Source organism: Lactuca saligna, chromosome 4 (assembly GCF_052625555.1).
Source record: "Lactuca saligna cultivar CGN05327 chromosome 4, ASM5262555v1, whole genome shotgun sequence".
Taxonomy (NCBI): Eukaryota; Viridiplantae; Streptophyta; class Magnoliopsida; order Asterales; family Asteraceae; genus Lactuca; species Lactuca saligna.
Window position 1 is genome coordinate 10,470,322 of NC_136420.1, and position 26,421 is coordinate 10,496,742.

General features: G+C 31.1%; 1 protein-coding gene and 1 long non-coding RNA gene across 39 annotated transcripts in view; both read left to right on the forward strand.

Moving 5' to 3' along the window:
• Positions 1 to 810: 810 nt before the first annotated feature.
• On the forward strand, positions 811 to 5,012 carry LOC145041199 (uncharacterized). 9 transcript variants are annotated; one of them, XR_013679995.1, is made up of 13 exons: positions 811 to 1,043; positions 1,111 to 1,249; positions 1,350 to 1,391; positions 1,506 to 1,570; positions 2,045 to 2,156; positions 2,226 to 2,295; positions 2,782 to 2,862; positions 3,258 to 3,353; positions 3,443 to 3,517; positions 3,895 to 3,949; positions 4,062 to 4,226; positions 4,643 to 4,779; positions 4,874 to 5,012. It is a non-coding gene; the product is annotated as an uncharacterized LOC145041199 (long non-coding RNA). The 9 variants fall into 9 exon arrangements; XR_013679996.1 differs by having other exon boundaries at positions 1,372 to 1,391; positions 2,210 to 2,295; XR_013679993.1 differs by having other exon boundaries at positions 1,372 to 1,391.
• Positions 5,013 to 5,083: 71 nt separating this feature from the next.
• The window catches only part of LOC145041201 (uncharacterized), a 29,985-nt gene continuing 8,647 nt past the window's right edge, over positions 5,084 to 26,421 (forward strand). For 5 of the 30 annotated variants that reach the window (XM_078989165.1, XM_078989163.1, XM_078989169.1 and 2 more), the window contains exons 1-27: positions 5,084 to 5,186; positions 5,300 to 5,364; positions 5,841 to 5,975; positions 6,045 to 6,114; positions 6,586 to 6,666; positions 6,772 to 6,977; positions 7,094 to 7,209; positions 7,283 to 7,374; positions 7,478 to 7,566; positions 8,057 to 9,142; positions 9,237 to 9,947; positions 10,106 to 10,201; positions 11,308 to 11,373; positions 11,862 to 11,967; positions 12,056 to 12,821; positions 12,924 to 12,990; positions 13,310 to 13,344; positions 14,029 to 14,102; positions 20,537 to 20,831; positions 20,915 to 20,988; positions 21,638 to 21,709; positions 22,934 to 22,995; positions 23,100 to 23,188; positions 23,975 to 24,040; positions 24,775 to 24,839; positions 25,277 to 25,360; positions 25,519 to 25,652. In XM_078989165.1, coding sequence (XP_078845291.1) covers positions 14,082 to 14,102; positions 20,537 to 20,831; positions 20,915 to 20,988; positions 21,638 to 21,664 — 417 coding nt within the window. In that variant the 5' untranslated portion in view covers positions 5,084 to 5,186; positions 5,300 to 5,364; positions 5,841 to 5,975; ... (13 more) ...; positions 13,310 to 13,344; positions 14,029 to 14,081 and the 3' untranslated portion in view covers positions 21,665 to 21,709; positions 22,934 to 22,995; positions 23,100 to 23,188; ... (2 more) ...; positions 25,277 to 25,360; positions 25,519 to 25,652. The other 25 variants (XM_078989164.1, XM_078989175.1, XM_078989166.1 and 22 more) reach the window with 25 other exon arrangements.

Here is a 26,421-nt window from a genome sequence, read left to right on the forward strand (position 1 = left end):
TGTCCTTTAAATAAATAAGTGTTGTATAACACTAATTATATAACAACCTGAAATGAGTAATTGATTATACTGAAAATCGAATTATAGTTCTTCTACTGTAGAGCACTAATCATTTTGGCTCACTACAAATCAACCCCAAAGTAATAGTCTTAAGATTTAATTAGCAGTCGAAAATTCAAATACAACCATAACTTCAATTTCAAGTTAATTATGATGTATATATATATATATATATATATATATATATATATATATATATATATTTTTAATAATGTTGGAATTATTTGTTACCTTAAAAAAATTGTACGTATAATATTGAAATTTTTGCACGTTAGTTCTTAAAGAATATTGTATGTGTAATGATAGTTTTAATTTAAGATGGCTAAAATTTGATGTTGAAAATGTTTTATTTAATTTGTATAAATACTGCCAAAGCATTTATGTTAAGCGTCAATAAAAAAAATTGATATTTAAAAAAATAAAAACATTGATATTTAAAAAATAAACTAAAAAAGATAATAAAAAACCGAAAAAAAAGATATTTAAATTAAAAATAACAATGAGAAAAACTGAAATAAAAGAAAAATAAAAAAAAAAACACTAATTTAGTAAATATTTTTGAAACTAACTATTATATATTTTTTTTAATATTTATTTGATTTGATTCGATTGGTAACTTTAACCATGTGTTTAGAATCCCCGTTTTAATTATGGAAAAGTTTTAATTTTGGATTTTGTTACTCGTTTGACTTTTGGAAAGGTTTTAATTTTGGAAATGTTTTATAAAAAAACCGTTGAAATTAGGAAGTCCAAAGGGTTGGGTCGGTGTATTGCGCCTAATTTATACCTTCTTCACTCACTCATAGTCATCCCGCTGATCTCCAAACACCATAGGAGACATGTTTCAGTGAAGAAGAAAAAGAAGAACGAGGGTTTTATTGGGAGGCACCACCTTCTTCTCTTTTTTCTTCCAGCGACACCACCGTTGTCTCTTTCTTTCATTATCCGGCGTTCAACAATCCTCTGTGTTTCCCTCTTCGTCTGTTAGTTAAACTTATTGATTTTTTTTTTGTGTGTGTGTATTATTGACTTTGATTTTGTTTTTGTTAGGTATTTTCAATAGGCCAAGAAGATTATTCAGGTCGCTCTTCGTTCATTATTCGTTCGTTCCTGGATTCATCGGTCAGTTTGGTTTGCCATCATCATCGATCAATAAAAAGAGTATAGATCTTTTTCCTCTGATTTCTAGGTATAGTGTTTACTTGTATCTTTTCAATAATGACGTGACGTGTTTTAGGCTAAGTGTATGGCAACTTTTTATGTCACGAAACTAATTTTTTTCTTCTAAGCATGCTTCATCATCGCTAAAAGGTTCAAACACTGTACAAAAGGTATATTAACGACGTAGTTTTACTTAATTGCAGCTTTTATTAACACCACGACCTCTCTGTGTTTTTTCTCTTTCTCCTCCATTTATCTTTTGATTCGATGGTTTTTTGAATCAGGTCGCCAAATTGAAACCAAAGCATCCATCAAACGAAGATGATTGGTCAAGCAAGTGGTGATGTTGGTAAAATTTAAATAGTTTTGAAACCCAAAAAGTATTCTTAGTTGTAGATTGTTTATCTGTGCAGTTTAGGTGTTTGATGAAATGTCTTAATTAACCTAAAGAGTTGTTTTGCTTTGTTTTGAGGGTAAAAATGTTGCTGGATTAAATTATGTAGAGAGATGTAAATAATCACAAACCAAATTAAAATATTAAACAACTTATTGAGTTATTAGAAATTCAATTAGTGAAAGATAATTTATTGTTTGTATTTCTAACTCAATTAGAAATACAAGTGTACTTTGGTTCTAACTAAAAGTTTCATATAAAGTTGTGTGTTTCTGTTTAATTAAGTTATGTTTCCTCTCCAATTAAATTAAAATACATGAGATGTTCCACTTCCACAACCAAATCTGTTTATAGATGTTCATAACATTCATCACATGTTATAATGTTTTCCTATTAAGTAACTTGTTTAATATCCAAATGAATGTGCAGGCTTTTTTGTTGTTTCTTCAACTGACATGGATCCTGATGTTTACTTTTATATATCTGATGGGGTGATAATCAAGTCTCTTTGGTGAATAAAATCATTATATATGAGAATATTGTAAGTGCTCTCTTTTCCTTGTTTAATAAATAGTCTCTTTGAAAAATAAAAAGGTTATGGTATGTGCAGCTCAAGACATAGGAGAAAAGCCCTGTTATGTTATCTGGTTTCATTAACCGAAGAGGCTGATAATGCACAGGTAGTGTAATTGCATCTGCATTCCAGTTATTCTCATGTCTTATGTCTTTTGCATCCATTTTTGTTAGTCATTTTGTAAAATATTTTTAATCCATTTTCTATCTAATTGTTTCACCATTAGTGTCTTATTTTTTTGTTTAATGTTTATGAAATTAGAGTATGTATGTTTGATGTGTATATAGTTAGTGTTTAATATCATAAATAAAATCTTCTTTGGTATATAGCAATTCTGTTATTTTATAAAAAAACCACTAAAGGGTGTTTCAGTCATTTTAACATACTGCACTTCAATTCTTTTGATAGATTTTTAAAATAAACACAAAACAACAAAAGAATAGAATTGAAATCCTTTCCATTTCATTTGACAAATTCCATTCATTTCAAAAGTATTTTGTGAACCACTTCCATACGTTAATCTGAGATTGATTGTTATTCTTAATTTCAACTTGTTTGACAAATTCCATTCATTACTCTGCAACAAGAAAAGGTTTTAGAAACCACATAAAGAGCTTATGTTATGGTGGAGAAAAGGAAAAGAAGATCCCCTGAGAATCAAAAGTGTGAACACGTATGTTTTAACCCTTAAAACTATAAAACAGTTGATGCTTTTTATGTTCTTATTTAGCTTTCCATTGAATCTCAAATAAGGGTGTTGGGTGATTATGCCTTTCTGTTACGAGATTATGAGAACTTGCTTTATCAAATTACTGCCTTCTATCCACTGATTACAAAAGATATGAGTCTATACCATGTTTATGTGTTTCCAGAAATACCCCTATGTTCCTAAAACTCATGCAGTCATGCTTGTGTATTATCTCTAAGAAATGATGGGATTAACATACTTTATGACATTGCTATAACTGGGTAGATTTTTTCAACCACAATTCTATAATTGGAAAAATGAAACTACTTTAGTATTTCTTGCATTTAAACCAATATTAATGAATGATGTTCCTGTTTCAGATGTGGATGTTCCTAAGATGAAATATACATCCGATGATCAACCATCATACCCTGTTGGTGTAATTTGTATGTGTACTACAGAGATGAAGTGCAAACGTATGTTATGTATAAATATAATAATCCTTACTCTCTTCTCTTCTGCTTTTTGGCATGCATTGAAATTAACATTTCTAAGATTTTGTCAGGAGACAAGTAATTGATGAAGAAGGATGCATGATTTGGCTTCATACATGGAGGCCGCTTAAAGATTATATTCATGGGTAAGATATAATAAACTAATCTTTAAAGTAAAACTTGAAAGATACAAATACAATGGTGAAGGAAATTGCAATTAGATTTAGAGAAAAAATTGCAAGTTTGATTCTGTCAGCCTTTTTATGAATATCATGATGTTCTAGTCAAATCTCTTTCTGTGGGTATGTGATCATGAAAGAATCCAGCACCTAATAATGCTTTTTTTTTTTTTGTTTCCCTTTCATTGATTTGCATTTTACTAATTGTGTTAGGTTTAACATATTGTTGTTTGTTGGTTTGTTTATCAAGTTAAATCATGTATTGATTGTTATATGAATTTCTGAAGATTGTAAGCGAATCTTAATTTATGTATTTCAATTACTAATTTGTGGTTATTTGGTAGGATAAATGGAGCAGTCAAAAAAAAAAAAAACTAAATGACCATATATGATGCCAAGGTAAGAAAGTGCATTGTTATTGCTTAATTTATAATTGAAATCAGTCTTTTGAATATAAGGTTACAAAAAAGAGGTCCATCTAATAGATGTTATATGCACTTCAACCCTACAGGCTCCATATAAGTTCAAATTGAGATGTTATATGCATGAGATGTTCGACAATTAAATGTTGAGGTATAAATTCATCTGTTACAATGCTTTCCTGTTCAGTAACTTGTTTCCTTTTAGCCAAGAAAGTATGGATTTCATCTCTGATCTGTACAAGAAATGCTATCAGGTATTGCAATCTTTGTTACCAGATCATATCTTACTACTTTAATATGTAATTTTGTTTTACTATTACTACTTAATACATAATTTTCGTTATCTAATATCAATGATTCCTTAATAATATAAGAATGATTATCTATCAATCCTTTTAGAGTAATATAAGATTTTTGGTCCCTGAGTGTAGCTGATTTTTTCATATTTGGTCCTTATTTTGGAGAACACTCATGAAGGTTAGAATTTTGATATTAGTTTGTTCAAATTTTCAAATTTAGAGACAATTGCCTAATTCAACGTACATTTTTGTTGTTTCATGGTTGTTGTTTTTTTTTATTTTTTTATCAACTCTAGATTTCATCTTAATGTGAACCCTCTTGTTTTGCTCTACATTCCACACCATAGTTACTGATTTTATTGTAATGGAAGTGGTAGAACAAGTGTACAATGTTGTTCTTGAAGAGAAGTTGAAGGAAGTAACAACCAATCCATCACCCTTTTCTTTTCATCCACCAAAACCAGATGATGTTTGTTGCTACAATATGTTATACAAGTGGACACCAGAGGTTTCTATCTCTTAATTCACCTGTGCTTTTTTTTTTTCTTTGTTCTTGATTTGTTATGAACTCACTTAATTGATAACTTCTGTTGTTTTGACAGTTAATCATTTGGTTCATTTCTTATTGGTTGCACTGATAAGATTCTTTATTGAAATGAAGCTACAACCTTCAAGAACTCATATTGACTGATAAGATTCTTTATTGAAATGAAGCTATATCAACCTCATCTAGCCCTTCAACCACCTATAATATATATATATATATATATATATATATATATATATATATATATATATATATATATATATATAGGTGGTTGAAGGGCTAGATGAGGTTGATATATCCCATCTCTTCCATCAACAACTGGGTGGGGTTAAAGGTTAAGTGTATCATTTTGTGAACCTATTGCTCAGGTAACTTCAAAACCTTTTGTTGAGTCACAATTAAGTTCCATCCATCAGATGTGTAAGTAAATGCCAATTGTGTCACCATTAATTTGTTGTAGTACTCCCCATGCTTATTTCAGTTACACCAACAAATTATGAAGAGTCCAACCAGATCATATTGGCAAACTATGGTGGCTCAGTTGGAGTAAGAAACTCAAATTTTATGTTGTTTCCATATTAAGTTCATGATAATGATAACTTTATTGTACTTGATCGCATCATGGCAAAACTGCTGTTTCTATTTGACTTAATGGGGAACAAATTAAAACTTTACACTGTATTGAATTTGTTGGATGACATGGCATAACTGAGACCTATTGTATTAAAAAGTCCGCTTTTTTTTTTTTATTTATTTAAAAAGTTCGTTTTTTTTTTTTTTTTGCAAGAACCTCTTCATTCAGCTGTGATATTTTTGAACAAGCATCTTATAATTACCATTTATTTCTGCCAAACCAATTATGTTAAGAAAGTATGAGTTTCATCTCATTCTTTGTAGTGGCAATTTTTGTTACTGGATCATATATTAATACTTCAATAGATAATTTTGTTTTACTATTAATGGATAAACTTCATTATCAAATATCAATGATTCTGACACAGGTGTTATGCTTTTCTTGGCAGGTTTGATGTGGTAATGAAACATATGTTGGAAATTGTGGCTTCTAGTCATCAATCAAAGCCAATGCAAAATTTTTTTTTGCATATTTGTAGGATGGAATTAAGCTCAAAATCCAGATAAAGAATTATTTAACAAATGTAAGTGCTCTCTTTTCCTTGTTTAATAAATAGTCTCTTTGAAAAATAAAAAGGTTATGGTATGTGCAGCTCAAGACATTGGAGACAAGCCCTGTTATGTTATCTGGTTTCATTAACAGAAGAGGCTAATAATGCACAGGTAGTGTAATTCCAGTTATTTCATGGTTTCATAGCATGTTTGGTACCTGGGTTGTCACCTAGATGTTAAATAAGTTGATCAACAAGCAACTACAAGTATAAGATGTTTACATGATTACAGCAGTTTCATGGAATTTGCAATTTTTTCCTTTTAGAAAATTTTAAAATTTACAAGTATCTATTTGAACAAGCATCTTATTGTTACATTTTCTTTCAACCAAACCAGTCATCTTAAAAAAGTTTGGATTTTTTTTGTTACTTGATCATATATTAATATTTAAATAGATAATTTTGTTTTGCTATTAGTATTTAATAGATAATTTTCATTATTGAATATCAATGGTTTTGTAACAATAATTAAATTTTTTGGTACAAAAATTTATCAATCTTTTTAGAGTAATATTACATTTTTGGTACTTACAATAGGCAAGCTTTTCAATATAAAAACTTGACATAAACTGTCTTTCTTTAGGCTTCAAATGTATCAGACTGCAGTTAATGCCAATCAGGTCCGGATGATGTGTATCACGCTTTTGTACAAGCATTGCATATTGTAAGTTTCACCCATTTTCCACAGATTATATTTCAAATGGGTAAATTTTTTATTAGTTGCTAATCAATTACTTTGACATTTGAGTTGCTGATCTTTTTGTGACAGATAACCCTTGCAATTCACCTATCAGAGACAAAAGGCACAAAAAGATAAAGATTCCAATGGAACATCAAATCTTGAAACCTGACTGCAAATGTTGCTGGTGGAAGTCTTGAAATTAAGTTGTATCCATCAAATGCCATTTGTTGTATGAAAGGTCCAACCAGATGATATTGGTGTACTGTGGTGGCTTAGTTGGAATTTATCAAGTAGTAAGAAACTCAAATTCCATCTTCTGTCTGAATTAAGTTCATGATAATGATTTCCTTATTGTACCTAACTAATCACATCATGCATACAAAACTGCTGTTTCTTTTTGACTTAATAGGCAATGTATTTTCATTCATGTTTGAAATTGTTGGATGAGATGATGGTGGAATTGAGTGACACCTATTATGTTCTGAAGTGTTCCATGATTGTGTAACAGAGTATATGATTTGATGGGTATGATAAATTTATTGTATTTTTCAATTTGGTATGGGTTATTGATGCTCAATTAGGTTTGTGGTTGTTGCAGTGTTATGAATCCAGATGACTAGTCATATGGTGCTCATAGAGAAAGATTGTTTAATGTTACATTTAATCCGAAGAGGCAAACATTACTTAAAGGTAACTATATATAAAAAAAAAATTCAGCACAAGGGAGGGAGCCTTTTAGATAGCTTTCCATACTTTAAAGAATATATAATATGTCTGATATTATATCTTTCAGGCAAGAGTGCATCTTCTATGCTATGTGGGACAAACAGATTAGTATTTAACAAAATAAAAGACAAGACAAACTTGCTTTTATGGTTTCAGGTCCATCACCCTTGTCTCCTGATGTCATGGAACTTACTTCCATTTATTTGTGTCTTATTTCATTTCTTTTTAATTATTACAGTATTGTTGTAATAGCAACTTTTTCATTATCTATGTTTCATGCAAAAATAAAAAAAAATGGACAAGTGGCTTTGGTTATGGTCATTTCTGTTATGCTTTGCCCTGTTTCAAAGGTTTTGTTCAGATTAGTCATGGTCTGATAGTGTTCTGTTTAACATAATGTAGTTTGTTGGTTTGTTTATCAAGTTAAATCATGTATTGATGTTCTATTATCATTTTTACTTGATTTTAATCTTAGTGTAGTTTTGGCAAACAACAAAAACATTGTCAGCACGGATTGTTATTAGGGTCACCTAATGTTCCACACTTATCAACACATGGATTCTTCCCCATGTTATATGGATTTCTGAATATTGTAAGCGAATCTTAAAATATGTATTTCAATTACTAATTTGTGGTTATTTGATAGGATAACTGGAGCAGTCAAGAAGAGCATATAGAAAAAAAAAAGCTAAATGACCATAAATGATGCCAAGGTAAGAAACCAACTTCTACTTTGCAATATACATGCAAGATGTCTAATATGGTAATAATAAAAAAAATCTTTTCCATGTTTCCTCATGACTTTGTATATTGTAATTGAATGCTATTTAGATGCTAAGGTCTAAAACCTTCTATTAAGACAGTTTAATTTTATTATTTTCCTATCAAGTCACTATACTTTGATTTATCAAACATGTTGCCAATTATAACAATGTAGTTCAATTTTTTCGACAACTATTTTTCCTTTAAGACATTGTACATTTAATTTTTTTTTAATTAGCACATTGTATTTTAAAAAATCTAACCTACTAAGACATGCATTTTGAAATTATGAACTTGTTTTGTTTTGGTTAACATTTATAGCATTTTATATTCAAAATATTTTGAACATTGTACTTTGAAAATTTAACATACTTAGATATTATACTTTGAAGATCTAAATTATTATAACAAACCTCAAGGATAATGTGACAATTCATCCAACTCAATATGCCACAGAGAGAGAGGATCAAACAAGGCTCTTCACTATTTATGGAAATGACCTATTCCTCTGAAGTATTATTTTAGTTTTTTGTAATGTATGTATGTATGTTCTATTAGATTGTTTATTATTGTAGTAAGATAATACTATCTTTGGATACCTTATAAAAGCTAAAGCTCAAATCCATGGCTGTCTGAGAAAGGTTAGTTTTGTCCTTTAAGTTACAGTCTTCTGTGCTATAATTTGATCTTGTTGTCATTGTTATTAACATCTATGAGGTTTTCATATGCATTTGTTTATGCCATAAGGCAAAATATATTTCTCTTTTGACCCTTGGTTGGTGATAAGTGATTGTATTGCAAAGTTAGTTCTTAATGAACTGACTAATAATCAAGGTTTTGATATTGTACACTGAATTGGTTGAAATTACGTTATTACCCTCTTTGGATGCAGGTGGTTTACTTTTGTTGGAGGTTTGATCTGGGAAGTAAACATGTGTTGGAAATTGTGGTTTGTAGTCATCAATGAAAGGCAATGCAAAATTTTTGTTGCATTTGTAGGATGGAATTAAGCACAAGAATTATTTTAACAAATGTGTAACTACTCTTTTTTAATTGTTTTACAGTCTCTTGAAGACAAGCCCTGTTATCTGGTTTCATCAGCAGAAGAGGCTTGCTTATAATGCACAGGTAGTCTAATTGATTTCATCTCATTCTTTCTGGTGACAATTTTTGTTTCTGGATCAAATGTTAATACTTTAATACATAATTTCATTACTGAATATCAATGATTTTGTAACAGTATTTAAATAACAATATATGAATGATTTATCTATCTTTGTTTTTAGTAATATTTAAATTTTGGCCCATGAGTGTAGCTGATTTTTTAAGATTTGATCCTTTATGAGGTTTGTAATTTTTTGATCTTTGTTTTTTAGTATAATGACATAACTTTGAGATAAAAATTGCAGAAATCAGATAAGGAAATTCAGGTTTGTCACCCTTGTCTCCTGATGTCTTGTATTTTCTTAAAGTGTTATTGGTAGAACACAGGTACAATGTCGATCTTCCAAAGAAATTGAAGACATGAAAGTGGAGTGTTTACTTTTATATGCAACATTGACAATCATCACCCTTTGATTTGAGTTTTTAATCTTTCATGATTTCTACCGATTGATTACTGATTTATTTGGCATATGGATCGGTGCGTTTTAGGGAAGTAACAATCATCACCCTTTGATGATTATGAAGGCTGAGCCACAGATCCAGATGCATTAAAAAAGAGAATATTGGATGAGGGAGTGGAACACTTGCGAAAAAGAGGCTTTTATATTTTGGTACAATTTACTCATTTACCCTTTTGGCTAGTGTTAACTAAATCTGTTAAGGACATGATATGATTCAACATACACACAGAGGAGACAATCAAAAACCAGTGACATCTAAATGTCTATTTTGCCCTCCATATTATATTTATTGCAATTTCATGTTGCAGAGTATTTAGCTGGAAAATGATATTTTTTGGATACCCCAGGGGACAGACAATAGTATTACTCCTTCTACATACAATTTTCATCTTGGTTATCTCCGGGTAACATGCCACTGCTATTTATAGAGTAAATTACAATTTCGTCCTTTTGATATTTCAAAAGTTATGGTTTTCATCTTGAAAAAGTTGTCGAAAAAGTACAGTTTTGTTGTAAGGTCTGTCCCTGGTACTGAACTGCTGATGGTGTTAGAAAATGTCTGTGAAGTCCAAGTGAAATGACTACTCTGTCCTCGTCTTTTTCTCCTTCATCATCTAAACCTAAAATACCTCACTCAAATCAACCAAAACCCAAAATAAAACTACAACTAAAACTAAATTAAGATCCAAGGTGCCAACAAATTGAAAAAAAACATGAACAAAAAACTAAAAAGATTAGTAAGTTGGGTTTTTTTTTTTGAGTAGATGATAAGGACAAAAAAGTCAGAAGAAATACAACATATCGAGCATCCTATCAACTCATCAAAATTGAACCTTTGTTTTCTTTCATGCTTGTTCCTTGCTCTCCCTGAACTTGATGAGTTGATCAACAAGCAAAAAAAAATATAAGATGTTTAAATACTACAACACTTTTCATGAAAGCTACAATATTTCCCTTTTAGAAAAGTTTAAACTTTAAAAGTACCTATTTGTCCATTGATTTTTAGCCTAGACAACATTTCCATGAGTTTTACATACTTCATTGCTTCTAAAAAGTTTTTAACATCTTAAATTATGGTACAAAGACTCGTTTACTTTTGCTTTTTACTATTGATTTGCATGAAACACTCATGGGTTAGTTTTGTTGGTGTAAGTAGTGGGAGTGATCTTGCAGCATCCATACGATGAACTTGGAACAAGAGGACTAGAGAAAAAGAGTTGTTTGTTGAGAATGTTAATCATTATTGATGGTTTATGTTAATAGCTTTTTGAAAGTTTAATAATAATGACTTGTATGTAGGATACTATGGTAAACAAATAAGTGTCAGTAGTTTGCTATATATTGCAATTGTTGTTAATCATGAACAATAAGATTCACATGCTTTCAAGTTTGAAGTTTGAACTACTAGGTTGTAGCAACATACAAAGGATTCAAGGACTGTTTATGATTTCCATGAGTACTTGAATCTTAAAATATGTATTTCAATTACTAATATGTGTTTATTTGATAGGATAACTGGAGCAGTCAAGAAGAGCATATAGAAAAAAAAAACTAAATGACCATATATGATGACAAGGTAAGAAACCAAATTCTACTTCGCTGATTACTTAACATACATCTAAGATGTCTAATAAAAAAAATACCTAATATTAAATTGTAAATGCAATCGAAAGTTGTTAACATCTTGAATTATGGTACAAAAAATCGTTTACTTTTTGATTTTTACGATTGATTTGCATGAAAAGTTATGTAGTGGGAGTGATCTTGCAGCATCCATACGATGAAATTGGAACAAGAGGACTAGACAAAAAGAGTTGTTTGTTGAGAATGTTAATCATTATGGATTGTTTATGTTAATGGCTTGTTGAAAGGTTATTAATAATGACTTGTATGTAGGATACTGTAGTAAACAAATAAATGTAAGTAGGTTTCTATTTATTACAAGTGTTGTTAATCATGAACAACAAGATTCACATACATGCTTTGAACTGCTAAGTTGTAGCTGTTTATGGTTTCCATGAGTACTTGAACCTGTTTGACAAGTGTTTACCTTCTTTTTTTCAGATTTGTCAAACAATATTGACATAGATGAAGAGATGATGAGATAGATGATAGCTTATGAAATTGAATCTTTATTAGATAAACTTAAGGTTCTTCACTTGTCTGAATTGTTAGTATCTCTCATCTTCCTGTTTGATTAGTTCTTGTAGTATTTCCTAAGGATTTAAAAGTTAAAAACAACATATTTGACATTGAAGGTCCAAATTTTCAGCCCATGAACTTTGATCCTTTAAGATGGGGGTATACTTAAGTTTGAGGTTTGAGTATATATTGAGACATGTATACGAAATAGGACCACAACGCATCCAAACACCAAAAGACCAACAAACTTTATACAGTGGATCCTTAGCCGACACCATTCACAGACTGCCAAACGCCGTGCATTAACCATTTTAATTAATGCATCGCCGCCGTGATTCTTTAGAGCCTGACTCGACCTTCCTCATGGATTGGACTGCAATTAGGGGTGAGTATCAGAACCAGGTATTCGGTACAGGAACTGGAATCGCCTTGGAACCGCCGGTTCCGGAACCGGAACTGTCTTAAGTGGTTCTGGTTCTGTTTTTTTTTTTCCGGAACTGCTACCTGCTGGGTACACGCCGAAACCTATATATATATATATATATATATATGTTGGATTTTATCAAGGAGTAAGAAACTCAAATTTCATGTTCTGTCTGAATTAAGTTCATGATAATGATTTCCTTATTGTACCTAACTAATCACATCATACATACAAAACTGTTGTTTCTTTTTGACTTAATGGGCAATGTATTTTCATTCATGTTTGAAATTGTTGGATGAGATGATGGTGGAATTGAGTGTGACCTGTTATGTTACACGATTATGTAACAGAGTATATGATATGACGGGTATGATAAATTTATGTATTTTTTAATTTGTATGGCTTATTGATGCTCAATTAGGTTTGTGGTCATGCGAAGAGGCAAGCATTACCTAAAGGTAACTATTTATAAAAAAAAAATCAGCACAAGGGAGGGAGCCTTTTAGCTAGCTTTCCATACTTTAAAGAATATATAATATGTCTGATATTATATCTTTCAGGCAAGAGTGCATCTCCTATGCTATGTGGGACAAATTGGTAAAGACAAACTTGCTTTAATGGTTTCAGGTGCATCACCCTTGTCTCCTGATGTCATGGAACTTACTTCCATTTATTTCTGTTTTATAACCAAAATTGGGGCAACCTAAGATTTTGGCAGAAATGAAAAAATGCTTCCTTTATGGATTTCACCTACAGGCTATATATAGCATCCTAGTTTCATTTCTTTATATTACAGTCTTGTACGTACAACTTTTTCTTATTTAGACATCGTACTATGGAAAACAATAATAGTTCTTCCTTTCTCTTCTCTTCTTCTTGTGGCATGCATTTAAATAAATTAACCTGGAGTTGATTTTTATGACTAACATTTATAAGATTTTTTCAGGGGATAGTAGAAGGCCGATTAAAGATTATTTATTGGTAGGTAAGATGTAATAATTTAATCTTTAAAGTACTTGTTGAAAGATACAATGGTGAAGGAAATTGCAATTAGATCTAAAGGTATGCTCTGTAAATGAGTTTTTATATAAATCCATCACGCTCTCCAAACACCCCTGTAACTAAAAGAAATTATATCAATCCTTGGAGAAACAAAATGACAAGACAAGAAATTATATCGTTTAAGAATGTATTTCAGATTCAATCAGCCTTTTTATGAATAACCAATTTTATCAGATCACAATGTTCTAGTCAAATCTCTTTTTGTGGGTATGTGTGATCATGGAAGACTCCGGCACCTATTTATTTATTTATTTTTTTCTTGTTTCTCTTTCATTGATTTGCATTTTACTAATAAAATAACTGTGGTCAAAATCTTGGATTAGTCATGGTCTGAATGTGTTCTGTTTAACATAATGTAGTTTGTTGGTTTGTTTATCAAGTTAAATCATGTATTGATGTTCTATTATCATTTTTACTCGATTTTAATCTTAGTGTAGTTTTGGCTAACAACAAAAACATTGTCATCACGGATTGTTATTAGGGTCACCTAATGCTCCACACTTATCAACACATCGATTCTTCCCCATGTTATATGAATTTCTAAAGATTGTAAGCGAATCTTAAAATATGTATTTCAATTACTAATTTGTTGTTATTTGATAGGATAACTGGAGCAGTCAAGAAGAGCATATAGAAATCTAGAAATAAAAAGCTAAATGACCAAAAATGATGCCAAGGTAAGAAACCAAATTCTACTTTGCTGATTACTTAATAATATACATGCAAGATGTCTAGTATGGTAATAATAAAAAAAAATCTTTTCCATGTTTCCTCATGACTTTGTATATTGTAATTGAATGCTATTTAGATGCTAAGGTCTAAAAACCTTCTATTAAGACAATTTAATCTTATTATTTCTCCTATCAAGTCACTATACTTTGATAAATCAAACATATTGCCAATTATAACATTGTAGCTTTAATTTTTTCGACAACTATTTTTCCTTTAAGTTATTGTACTTTCAAAATCCAACAGTGTACTTTCAAGTGTTTTTCTATTAAGACATTGCATTTTAAAAAATCTAACCTACTAACACTTATATTTTGAAAATCTGAACTTGTTTCGTTTTGGTTAACATTTATAGCTTTTTATATTCAAGATATTTTCAACATTGTACTTTCAACTTTTTGCACTTTGAAAATCGAACATACTTAGACATTATACTTTGAAGATCTAAAGTCTAAACAATTATAACAAACCTCAAGGATAATACTATTTATGGAAATGACCTATTCCTCTGAAGTATTATTTTAGTTTTTTGTAATGTATGTATGTATGTTCTATTAGATTGTTTATTATTGTAGTAAGATAATACTTTCTTTTGACATAATAGACGTCGATACCTTATAAAAGCTAAAGCTCAAATCCATGGCTGTCTGAGAAATGTCCTTTAACAGTCATTGTTGTCATTGTTATTCATTTTATATGATTAAACTTCAAAATTAGATCTTAATTCCCTTAAAATTTAACTACATGATATGAGTAAAGTCCCCCCCTGCAGGGAATATGACTTATAAGGGTAAGGATTATGAGTCTCCTACTTTATCATAAATCAAATCAAGTAAAACAAACTTCTAGACTATAAGGGTAAAGATTAAAATTTAACTACATGATATGAGTAAAGTCCCCCCTGCATACATCTTTGCAGGGAATATGACTTATAAGGGTAAGGATTATGAGTCTCCTACTTTATCACAAATCATCTCACAAGAACAAACTTCTAGACTAAAGAATCACAAATCAAGTAACTTTATCATCCTATTCCCGTAAGATTCCTTAGCCTACCATCAACTAGCATGTAAGTCTATAAGCTCATAGTATAGATATATTTGCTTTGCACTACTCATAATATAAAGTGTGGTATTTTGGGAAACTACCGCTCCAACGCTGGTTGATTGTATATAATGTTTTTCTGGGTTTTCCTCTTGTAAAAATCTTCACTCCTTGTTAAGTTTTTAAAATTTTTTAGATCCTTAGTTTGAGTTTGAAATCACCTAGAGGTTCATCCAAATCCCTCAAACCAGGGCTCTGATACCGAATTGTAACACCTCAAATTCTAGATCAAAATTTTCATTTTTAAATTACCAAAATCAGTGTTTCACAACCAAGTTATCAAATACATAATTATCCTAAAACAACCAGTATCATAATTATCAGAGTTCATAAACATGTCCCAGTAGTAAATCTCCCAGCACGCGTGTACAATCAGACATTCGCCTTCCCGCGATCCTGTGAAGTACCTGCCACATATAAATCAACAACTGTAAGGTAACTCACCTCAAAGTAGCTGCTGAACTGATCGGGAACTAACTGACTGCTGCTGCTCCGGGAGTCCTCCGGCTGCAATTCCCACAACATACTCAATCAAACACTGCTAACTGTCCTTTAGGTAAAATGACCATTTTACCCCTGGTCTAGCTCTAAGCCAATGATAGAGTCAACTTTCAATTGACCCGACTCGCCGAGTGGATCACCACTCGCCGAGTCCCTAGCAAACCATTGTCCTGGGTCCCTGGTTCTACTCGTCGAGTCGGGCTATGACTCGACGAGTTCACCTTCTAACTGTCATTCAACTCCTTCATCCTACTCGCCGAGTTGTATGAACAACTCGTCGAGTTCATCTTCATCCGAAGAACACTTTATGCTAAGACTCGCCGAGTTGTATGAACAACTCGCCGAGTCTGTTTTTGATCTATGAAGATTGCCTTGGACTCGCCGAGTCAGGGCATTAACTCGCCGAGTCCTAACATGGGTGAGTTCAGCTCCCAACTCACCGAGTCACCCCCTGTGACTCACGGCTCAACTCGACACATCAGGAAGGGACCAAATCGGTGACTCGCGACCAGACTCGCCGAGTCGTCACCATGCATCCACCAAATACACAGATTTACTCGATTTCAGTCCATGCCATTCATAGATCTGGACTTCTAGGACACAAATCACACGTAAAGTTTCCAACTTTACGTGTGGATATTCACTAATGTGGATTTTAGGGTGCAAAATGCCTCAAAAGGGTAAATCTAGGATGAACAAGCCACATGGGGCCATAAAGCTCACAGACCTGAGCTCCTGGAGCTCAATCTTGCCTAGATCTAAAGGTTAATCCACTTATTACGAATCATTAAGCACAAACAAGCTTGAAGAATTGCTCAAGAGTGTCCCAAATGAAATCCTAAGCATAGAAACAGGGGAAAAACGAGATATACCTCAAGGAAAATGTTGAAATGACACAAAGATGGCTGATCTCCTTCTCCTCTTCTTGATCTACTCCTCTTTCTCCTCAAAACCTTCAAGAACACACCAAGAACACTTCAATCTCTCAAGGAAATAAGGGAAAACGATGTTGGGGGAGTTCTGGGGGTGAATGGGGACGAGTTGGGGCGGAATGAGGGTTTAAATAGGGTGCAAACCCTTGAAACTTAGGGTTTCATCCAACAGCGGTGACTCGCCGAGTCCAGGATATGGACTCGCCGAGTCGCCCACTTAAACGTGTCCCGAGTCTCGTCCCTACTCGGCGAGTCGGACCTTATGACTCGCCGAGTCCAAGGCTAAAATAGGGCAATGCTCAAATAAAATTCACATACCGGAAACCAGGTGCTACAAGCAGTCTCAGCGGGCTAACAATACGCCCTGTGGGTTATCAGCAACTCTGGTTGGCTATCAGCAACCTCAGTCACATATAAATAGCATAACATAACCAAAATAGCTAGAACCAACTGGTCATCATAAATAGAAATATCCTACTACACATGTAAGAATAAGTGACCTGAAACTGACGACACGAAAACCTAGCACTTGAACTACCGGATCAGTGAAATGACGAGGTTGGGACTGTGTGGGGTGTAGCCAGGAGTAGGGATGAGCAAAAACCGCACTGCAACTAAAATTAACTGCAAAAAGCGCATAAACTACAACTGCAATAAAAACCGATGGTGAAGTTTTACGTTTTTCAAAAACTAGAAATTTGTGGTGCGGTTATTAGTTTTTAAAAACCGCAAAAAACCACACTTCACCGCATATATTATATAGAATTTAATTAATTATTAATATATTAAATATTAAAATTAAGCTAAGTTTCATGAGTGAAATAAGGATGAAATTTTAGGAGACAAAAGTGTTTATTTTTTGTTATTTTTAACTTTAGAAAATGGTTAAATTTGACAATTTTAATATGTTTGTTGTTAATTACTAGTGATTTGACGTTTTTAAGATATTTGTCTTTTGTGATTTAAGTTAATTGTCTTATACCTTATGGTTTTTATTACTACAAATAATATGTTTGAACTCTTAAAACCGTTTGAACTCTAAACTGCGGTTAAAAATTACAAAAAATAACCGCACCAAATCCATGCGGTTAATAACCAAAACACAAATAAACAAAACCGCACCGCAAAAATAACTGTCTAACCACACCACAAAATAACCGCACAAAGCGGTTTTGAAAATTGATTAACCGTATTTGTTGTTAGTGGTGAGGTTTTGGACGAATAACCGCACTAAACCGCACCATGCTCACCCCTAGCCAGGAGTACGCCCAATGTACTCCGTCTGTTCCCCTTTCTACCAACTTGTGTCTTAAACCCTTTATACAATTACTCCCAAACGTAGATCCGACCATTGTAAGACGTCTAAAATCATAAAGTTATCAACTTTAAGCATTTGCATGACTAGAAAAAAGTCCCAAAGCAACATTCATAAACTCCCAACACATTCTAAGCTATTTTGCTCATGCGTGAACCAAAAGAAGCGATCAAGCTACCATTTTTATGAATCCACAAGTCCCATAATAGATGAAAGGACAACTACAAACCCCTGGAGTGCCCCAAACTCATAAAGGTCCAATCTTTGGGGACAAAACTCTTAAAACTTCAAACATAGAGACCTAATGAAAGACTTGTCAAGGTACACACTTTATAGCTGAATATGTTGCACAAGGAGGGGAGCTTTCTGGATCTATAAGCTTGCTAACACCCACTTTTTCTTCTCAAGCTTCCTTCAACTAAATGCACCAAAACACAAATGAACTTGCAGGGCTCACACAAACACTCAAACTCGGGATTAGGGTTTAGGGAAGGTTTGGAGGCTGATAAGGGTGACCAAAAAAGGACTTAATATTCTTTATGCAGGGAGTAACCCATGAAATTAGGGTTTGGAGTCCGGGCTAATATGCTCAGCGTACCACATGTACACCCAACGTACTAGCTGGCCATCCGTGATCATGCACACTACATGAGTATGTTGCACACACTTATATGTATGCCCTACATACGACCTAATCCAAAAGACTTTTTCTTCAACGGACCAAATGTGTCATTTTTGATAAAATTTCAAGAGATAATAAATATACCTAATTTCCGAGATGTTACAATTTAGTCCTAACTTACGGATGTCACATGAGAGCTTCAAATACGTACTAGTATTGTAAGGGTACCACATCAGTGTGTTGTGTAGGGGATTTTGTATGTCGTTTTTAGAAATGTTGACTTATGACCATACAAAGTTCCATCGTTGATTGCTCTATGCTATAGTGTCGACGTTACACACAAATATTATGAAGAATGTATAACATATAAACATCTTAAGCTTTTGAATTGATGTTTATTTGAATACATGTTTTGTGTTGAATGTTTAGTTTAACAATGATGTTCTATGAAATCTAAAACAAATTAATTAAAACGTAAAGATTACTACAAATACATACAAATATTAGTTTATTTAAACATTATAATATGCAACCTAAAACATTAATAGAAACTATGGATAAATAAAATTATCGATAAATTTAAGTTTTTAATAATAAAAAATAGAATTAATCAAATTTATATGTTTTAGAAATGATTTAATATGTTGATTATATAATAAGTTGTGACTAGTAATATTATCTTTGTGTATAGTGATAAATTGTGTGTGTATAAAGAAAAAGTTAATTAGAAACTAATGATATCATCCATTTTCCCCTTTTGCTTAAACTTACTATCAAATGTGTCTATAATTTTGTCAAATGCTAAATTCTTTTGTTATATGTTATGGAAAAATTGTAAAAAATAAGGTTTGGAAAAAATTTGAAAAAAAAATAATTGTTCCAAAATTGTAAAACAAAAGAAATTGCATGATGTATAATATACGTTGTGAAAAATATAACGTGTGCAACAAACAAGATATAATTGTAATTTACGATAAAAGGTGGGTTACATTTAGTTATAGCATGAAAGTGTATTCCCTTAAGCTGCACTTTTAGTTTTATTTATTTATTTATAAACAAATATGTTAAAAAATAGAACTTTTTAAATATATTTTTACAACTAGACACGCATAAAATGAATATGTAAAAAAGTAGAAGTTGATTTTTGAAAAAATATATTTGTAAATACAGGGAAAATCTTAAAATACATGTTTCAAACAGAAGATCTAAATCTTTGTAAAAAAATGACTTAAAAAAACTACTTTTATAAAAACAATTTGATAAAAAAAAATTAAAATTTTGTAAAAATTATTTTTTGTAAAATACAAGAAACGAAGGGGCTCGGCCTCCGAACCGTACGTGGGACGAGTTTCTGCCTCATACAGCTCGGGCCGAAACCCAGGAGAAGTTTAGGAGAGATGGAGAGCCCGTAGCTGACAGTCGAAGCGAAAATAAACATCCTTCTTGTAAGACTTCAATGATTTATTTTAATATACAAAAAAATAGGTGATAAATGAAAAGAAAGACTTACAGTATGAATTGTAATTTATAATAATAAAGGAATTTTAGAAACATGCATACAACACAAACCATTTTTTAAGTAAAATAACTAATTTTATAAAAATGATTTAATAGTTGTAACAAAATAACTAAAAAAGCTAAGTTTTAAGAAATATATATAAAAAGAAAGTAGTAAAAAATATTTGAAAATCTTTCTAAAAGAGGATTGGACCAAATTAGATAAAAAAAAATGGTTAAAACTTAACATGTAAAATGAGAGAGTAAGATACCAATTTTACAATAAAGGATAAATTTACTGTTTAAATGGTAAAAGTCAAAAGTTAGGGTCATGTGGCTTAAGATAAATGGAAAAGTTTTGTTTGTTAGTATCGTAATTTAGGAAGACGTTATCTTATGATTGGCATTTAGGTTTATAAAAAAGAACCGTTGGAATCCGGAAGTCGAAAGGGTTGGGTCGGTCTATTGGCGCTTAATATATACCTTCTTCACTCATCCGCTGTTCTCCAAACGCCACCGGAGACATGTTTCTTAGAAGAAGAAGAAGAAGAAGAAGAAGAAGAAGAAGAAGAAGAAGAAGAAGAGGAAGAGGGTTTTATTTGGAGGCGCCACCTTCTCCTCTTTTCTTCTAGCGACAGCACCACTTCCTGTTTCTTTCATTTTCCGGCGTTCAAGAATCCTCTGCGTTTCCCTCTTCGTCTCTTAGGTAACGTTCATGATTCCTTTATTTGTATTATTGATTTTATTTTTGTTTTTGTTAGGTATTTTCAATAGGCCAAGATTCTTCAGGTCTCTTTTCTTCATTACTGGATTCATCCGTCAGTTCGGTTCAAGGTCATCATCGATCAAGAAAAAGAGCACAGGTCTTTTTTCGCTCTGGGTTTCTTTCTCTTTCTCCTCCATCTATTTTTTTCTTTGTTGGTTTTTTGAATATTTTTCGTCAAATTGAATTCAAAGCATGAAAGCTTCCATCAAACGAAGATGATTGGTCAAGGAAGTGGCGATGTCGGTAAATTAAGTAGTTTTGAAATTCAAAAAAGTATGGTTTAATTATAGATTGTTTTTCTATGCAGTTTAGGTGTTTGATGAAATGTCTGCATTAAGTTAAAGAGTTGTTTTACTTTGTTTTGAGGGTAAAAATGTTTCTGGATAAAATTACGTAGAGATAAGTAAATAACCACAAGCAAAATTAGAATACTAAATAACTTATTGGGTTATCAGAGATTCACTCACGGAAAGATAATGTATTTGTTAGTATTTTTAACTCAGAAGTGTGCTATGGTTCTATAACTTAAAGTTGTGCATAAAGTTTTATGTTTCTGTTTAATTAAGTTATGTTTCCATTCCAATTATTTTAACATACACTCAGATGCATTTGCATATTTGAAACAGTTTTTTGATTGTCTTTGCTACAAAAATATTTTGAAACATTCACTCATGCTTTTTATTTTCTTTTCAAGTCTAGTATAGTTGAATTATTTCTTACTATAAGTGAACTTATTCCTTTTTTAGCATAGTAAGGGGACTTATTTCAACTAGATCATACTGGCGTACTATGGTGGCTCAGCTGGATTTTATCAAAGAGTAAGAAACAAAAATGTTATGTTTTTTTCTGAATTAAGTTCATGATAATGATTTTTTTGTTATTCTACTAAATCACATCATGGCAAAACTGCTGTTTCTTTATGACTTGATTACTGTTTTTTCATTCGTGTAGGATAACTTGAAATTGTTGGATGACATGGCATAATTCAGACTAACTGTATTCTGTAACCTAGTAATTCGTTACAAAAGATTCTTGTTATTTGGTTGATTCTTTTATTTATTTATTTTTTTTAAATGTGCTTTTAGTTAGCGAAATTCCACATGGTGTGTGGTCTTTTGTGGGTTGAAATATTAAATACAAGTGGTCAATATAAAGAGGATGTCAGTTTTTACCTTTGCATAACTGATGAGGTAATAATCAATTCTCTTTTGTGATTAGAAATATTATATATGAGAATATTGTTAAAAAAGAAAATAATTTTTTTGCGGAAACCTCTTCCTTCAGCTGTGTTATGCTTGAACAAGCATCTTATTGTTACTAAGACAATCATCTTAAATAAAGTTTGGGTTTCATCTTGTTTTTTTGTTAGCAATTTTTGTTACTCGTCCATATATTATTATTTTAATAGATAATTTTTATTATTGAATATCAAAACAATAATTAAATACAGTATTTAAATGATTTATCTATATTTTTTTAAGTATTTTTAAAATTTTGGTCTCTAAGTGTAGCTGATTTTTTAAATTTTGGTTCTTTTTTGAGGTTTATAAGTTTTTTGATCATTGTTTCTTATAAATTGACAATAATTTTGGGACCGAATTTACAAAAAATAGCCAATTTACTTGGAACAGGGACCAGAAATGTTATAATAAGGACCCAAATTCATAAATTAGCTATACAATCAGGGACCAAATGTATAATTTACACTGCTCTCTAAGTTTTGTGCTCTGAGAAGTTGTGCTATTGGTGTACTATGGTGGCTTAGTTGGATTTTATCAAGGAGTAAGAAACTCAAATTTCATCTTCTGTCTGAATTAAGTTCATGATAATGATTTCCTTATTGTACTTAATCACATCATGCATACAAAACTGATGTTTTTTTTTTTTTTTTTTTTTACTTAATGGGCAATGTATATGACCTATTATGTTCTTAAGTGTTCCTTGATTATATAACCAAGTATATGATATGGGGATGATAAATTTATTTTATTTTTCAATTTGTATGGCTTGTTGATGCTCAGTTATGTTTGTGGTTGATGCAGTGGTCATAGAGAAAGATTGTTTAATGTTGCATTTAATCCGAAGAGGCAAACATTACTTAAAGGTAACTATATATATAAAAAAAAATTCAGCACAAGGGAGGGAGCCTTTTAGATAGCTTTCCATACTTTAAAGAATATATAATATGTCTGATATTATATCTTTCAGGCAAGAGTGCATCTCCTATGCTATGTGGGACAAACAGATTAGTATTTAACAAAATAAAAGACAAGACAAACTTGCTTTTATGGTTTCAGGTCCATCACCCTTGTTTCACCCTAGTTTCATTTCTTTTTATTACACTATATATTGTAATAGCAACTTTTTCATTTATCTGTGTTTTATGCAAAAAAAAATGGACAAGTGGCTTTGGTTATGGTCATTTCATCCTAGTTTCATTTCTTTTTATTACACTCACGAAGGTTAGGATTTGATATTAGTTTGTTTCAGTCATCAAACTGAGAGACATTTGCCTAAATCAATGTACATTTTTCTTGTTCAATGGTAGTGTTTTTTTTATCAACTCTAGATTTCATATTCTTAATGTAATACCCTCTTCTTTTGCTCTACATTTCACCCTTTGATGATTTTGCTATAATATGTTCTACAAGTGGACACCAATTCTTACTTCCATTTATTTGTAGTTTCATTTCTTTCTATTATTACACTTTTGTACTTGCAACTTTTGCTTATTATGACATGATACTTTGGAAAAATCTACCTATTTATAGCATAGTGTCAGCCATTTTATTATTACGACTTTCATCTTTGTTTTAGATGTCCACCCAACTATAGCATTGTTTTTTTTCTTATTAGGGCATTTATGCTTTGAAATTTTTTTTCTTACTATGACATTACACTTTGAATAGTCTACCCATCATATTTTCAATTTTTTTTAAAAAAAAAGTTTACTTTTTTAAGCAGTGAAATCGCTTTGTATTTGTAGGGTTATTCCCCATGTTATATGAATTTCTAAAGATTGTAAGCTGCTAAACAAATCTTAATTTATGTATTTCAATTACTAATATTTGTTTATTTGATAGGATAACTGAAGCAGTCAAGAGCAAATAGAAAAAAAAAAAAACTAAATGACCATATATGATGCCAAGGTAAGATACCAAATTCTACTTGGCTGATTACTTAAAATACAAGACCTTTTGCCTTCAAAATAAGTTTTTTATTTTTTTTTTTATTTTTATTTTTTTATTTTATTTATTCCGGTTGCCAATTTATAGTTCAATATTTTTGACATTGTACATTTAATTATTTTCGTATCAAGACATTGCATTTTAAAAAACTAACCAACTGAGATTTGTGTTTTGAAAATCTGAACTTGTTTCATTTTGGTTAACATTTATAGCATTTTATATTCAAAATATTTATAACATTCTTCTTCAACTGTTCCAAAAAAAAAGAATAAACAAATGATTTAATATGTTGCTTGTATAATAATAAGTTGTAACTAGCATTATTATACTTGTGCATTAATATAAACATGTCCAAACTTTTCTCAAATGCTAATGTTTATTAGATGAATGAAAAATGTTAGGGAACTTTGTTAAAAAAGCTTTAGACCAAATTTGAAAAAGAAATTAGTCCAAAATTGTAAAACAAAGGAAAATACATGGGTCGGAATATATGTTGCGGAGAATGTAACATGTACAATAAACAAGACATAATTTACTCTAGTATTTAGGGTTACATTTAGTTACAGCATAAAAGAGCACCCATGCATTTTTTTTATTTTTTAAAAACGGATATTAACACTACGACCTCTCTGGGGTTTTTTTTTTTTTCTCTTTCTCCTCCATTTATCTTTTGATTCAATGGTTTTTTGAATCAGGTCGCCAAATTGAAACCAAAGCATCCATCAAACGAAGATGATTGGTCAAGCAAGTGTTGATGTTGGTAAAATTTAATTAGTTTTGAAACCCAAAAAAGTATTTCTTAGCTGTAGATTGTTTATCTGTGCAGTTTAGGTGTTTGATGAAATGTCTTAATTAACCTAAAGAGTTGTTTTGCTTTGTTTTGAAGGTAAAAATGCTGCTGGATTAAATTATGTAGAGAGAATTAAATAATCACAAACCAAATTAAAATATTAAACAGCTTATTGAGTTATTCGAAATTCAATTAGGGAAAGATAATTTATTGTTTGTATTTTGTTGTTTCTTCAACTGACATATAAGTTTTTGGATCTTTTTAACATGAATCATTTACCCCTGCTTCTTAATGATGCTGATGTTTACTTTTGTATATCTGATGAGATGATAAACAATTCTCTTTGGTGAATAAAATCATTATGTATGAGAATATTGTTAAAAAACTTCATTTTTTTTTTTTTGCAGGAACCTCTTCATTCAGTTGTGATATGCTTGAACAAGTATCTTATGGTTACCTCTTATCTCAGCCGAACCAATTATGTGAAAAAAGTATGGATTTCATCTCTCTCTCTTTATGGTGGCAATTTTTGTTACTGGATCATACAATACTTTAATAAATTATCTTGTTTTACTATTAGTACTTAATGGATAAAGTTCATTATTGAATATCAATGATTCTGACACAGGTTGTATGCTTTTCTTGGCAGGTTTGATGTGGTAATGAAACATATATGTTGGAAATTGTGGCTTGTAGTCATCAATCAAAGCCAATGCAATAATTTTGTTGCATTTGTAGGATGGAATTAAACACAAAATCCAGCTAAAGAATCATTTAACGAATGTAAGTGCTCTCTTTTCCTTGTTTAATAATATCTTTGAAAAATAAAAAAGTTATGGTATGGGAAGCTCAAGACATTGGAGAGAAGCCCTGTTATCTGTTGTCTGGTTTCATTAACAGAAGAGGCTAATAATGCACATGTAGTGTAATTGCATCTGCATTCCAGTTTTTCTCATGTTTTATGTCTTTTGCATCCATTTTTGTTGGTCATTTTGTAAAATATTTTTATTCCGTTTTCCATCTAATTGTTTCACCATTAGTGTCCTTTCTTTTTGTTAAAATGTTTATGAAATTAGAGTGTATGTTTGATGTGTATATAGTTAGTGTTTAATATCGTAAATAAAATCTTCTTTGGTATATAGCAATTCTGTTATTTTATAAAAAAACCACTAAAGGGTGTTTCTGTCATTTAACATATTGCACTTCAATTCTTTTGATAGGTTTTCAAAATAAACACAAAACAACAAAAGAATAGAATTGAAATCCTTTCTATTTCATGTCAATCATACACATGACAAATACCAATTCATTTGACAAATTCCATTCATTTCAAAAGTATTTTGTGAACCACTTCCATACATTAATCTGAGATTGATTGTTATTCTTAATTTCAACTTGTTTGACAAATTCCATTCATTACTCTGCAACAAGAAAATGTTTTAGAAACCAAATAAAACTATAAAACACTTGATGCTTTTTATGTTCCATTGAATCTCAAATAAGGGTGTTGGTTGATTATGCCTTTCTGTGATGAGATTATGAGAACTTGCTT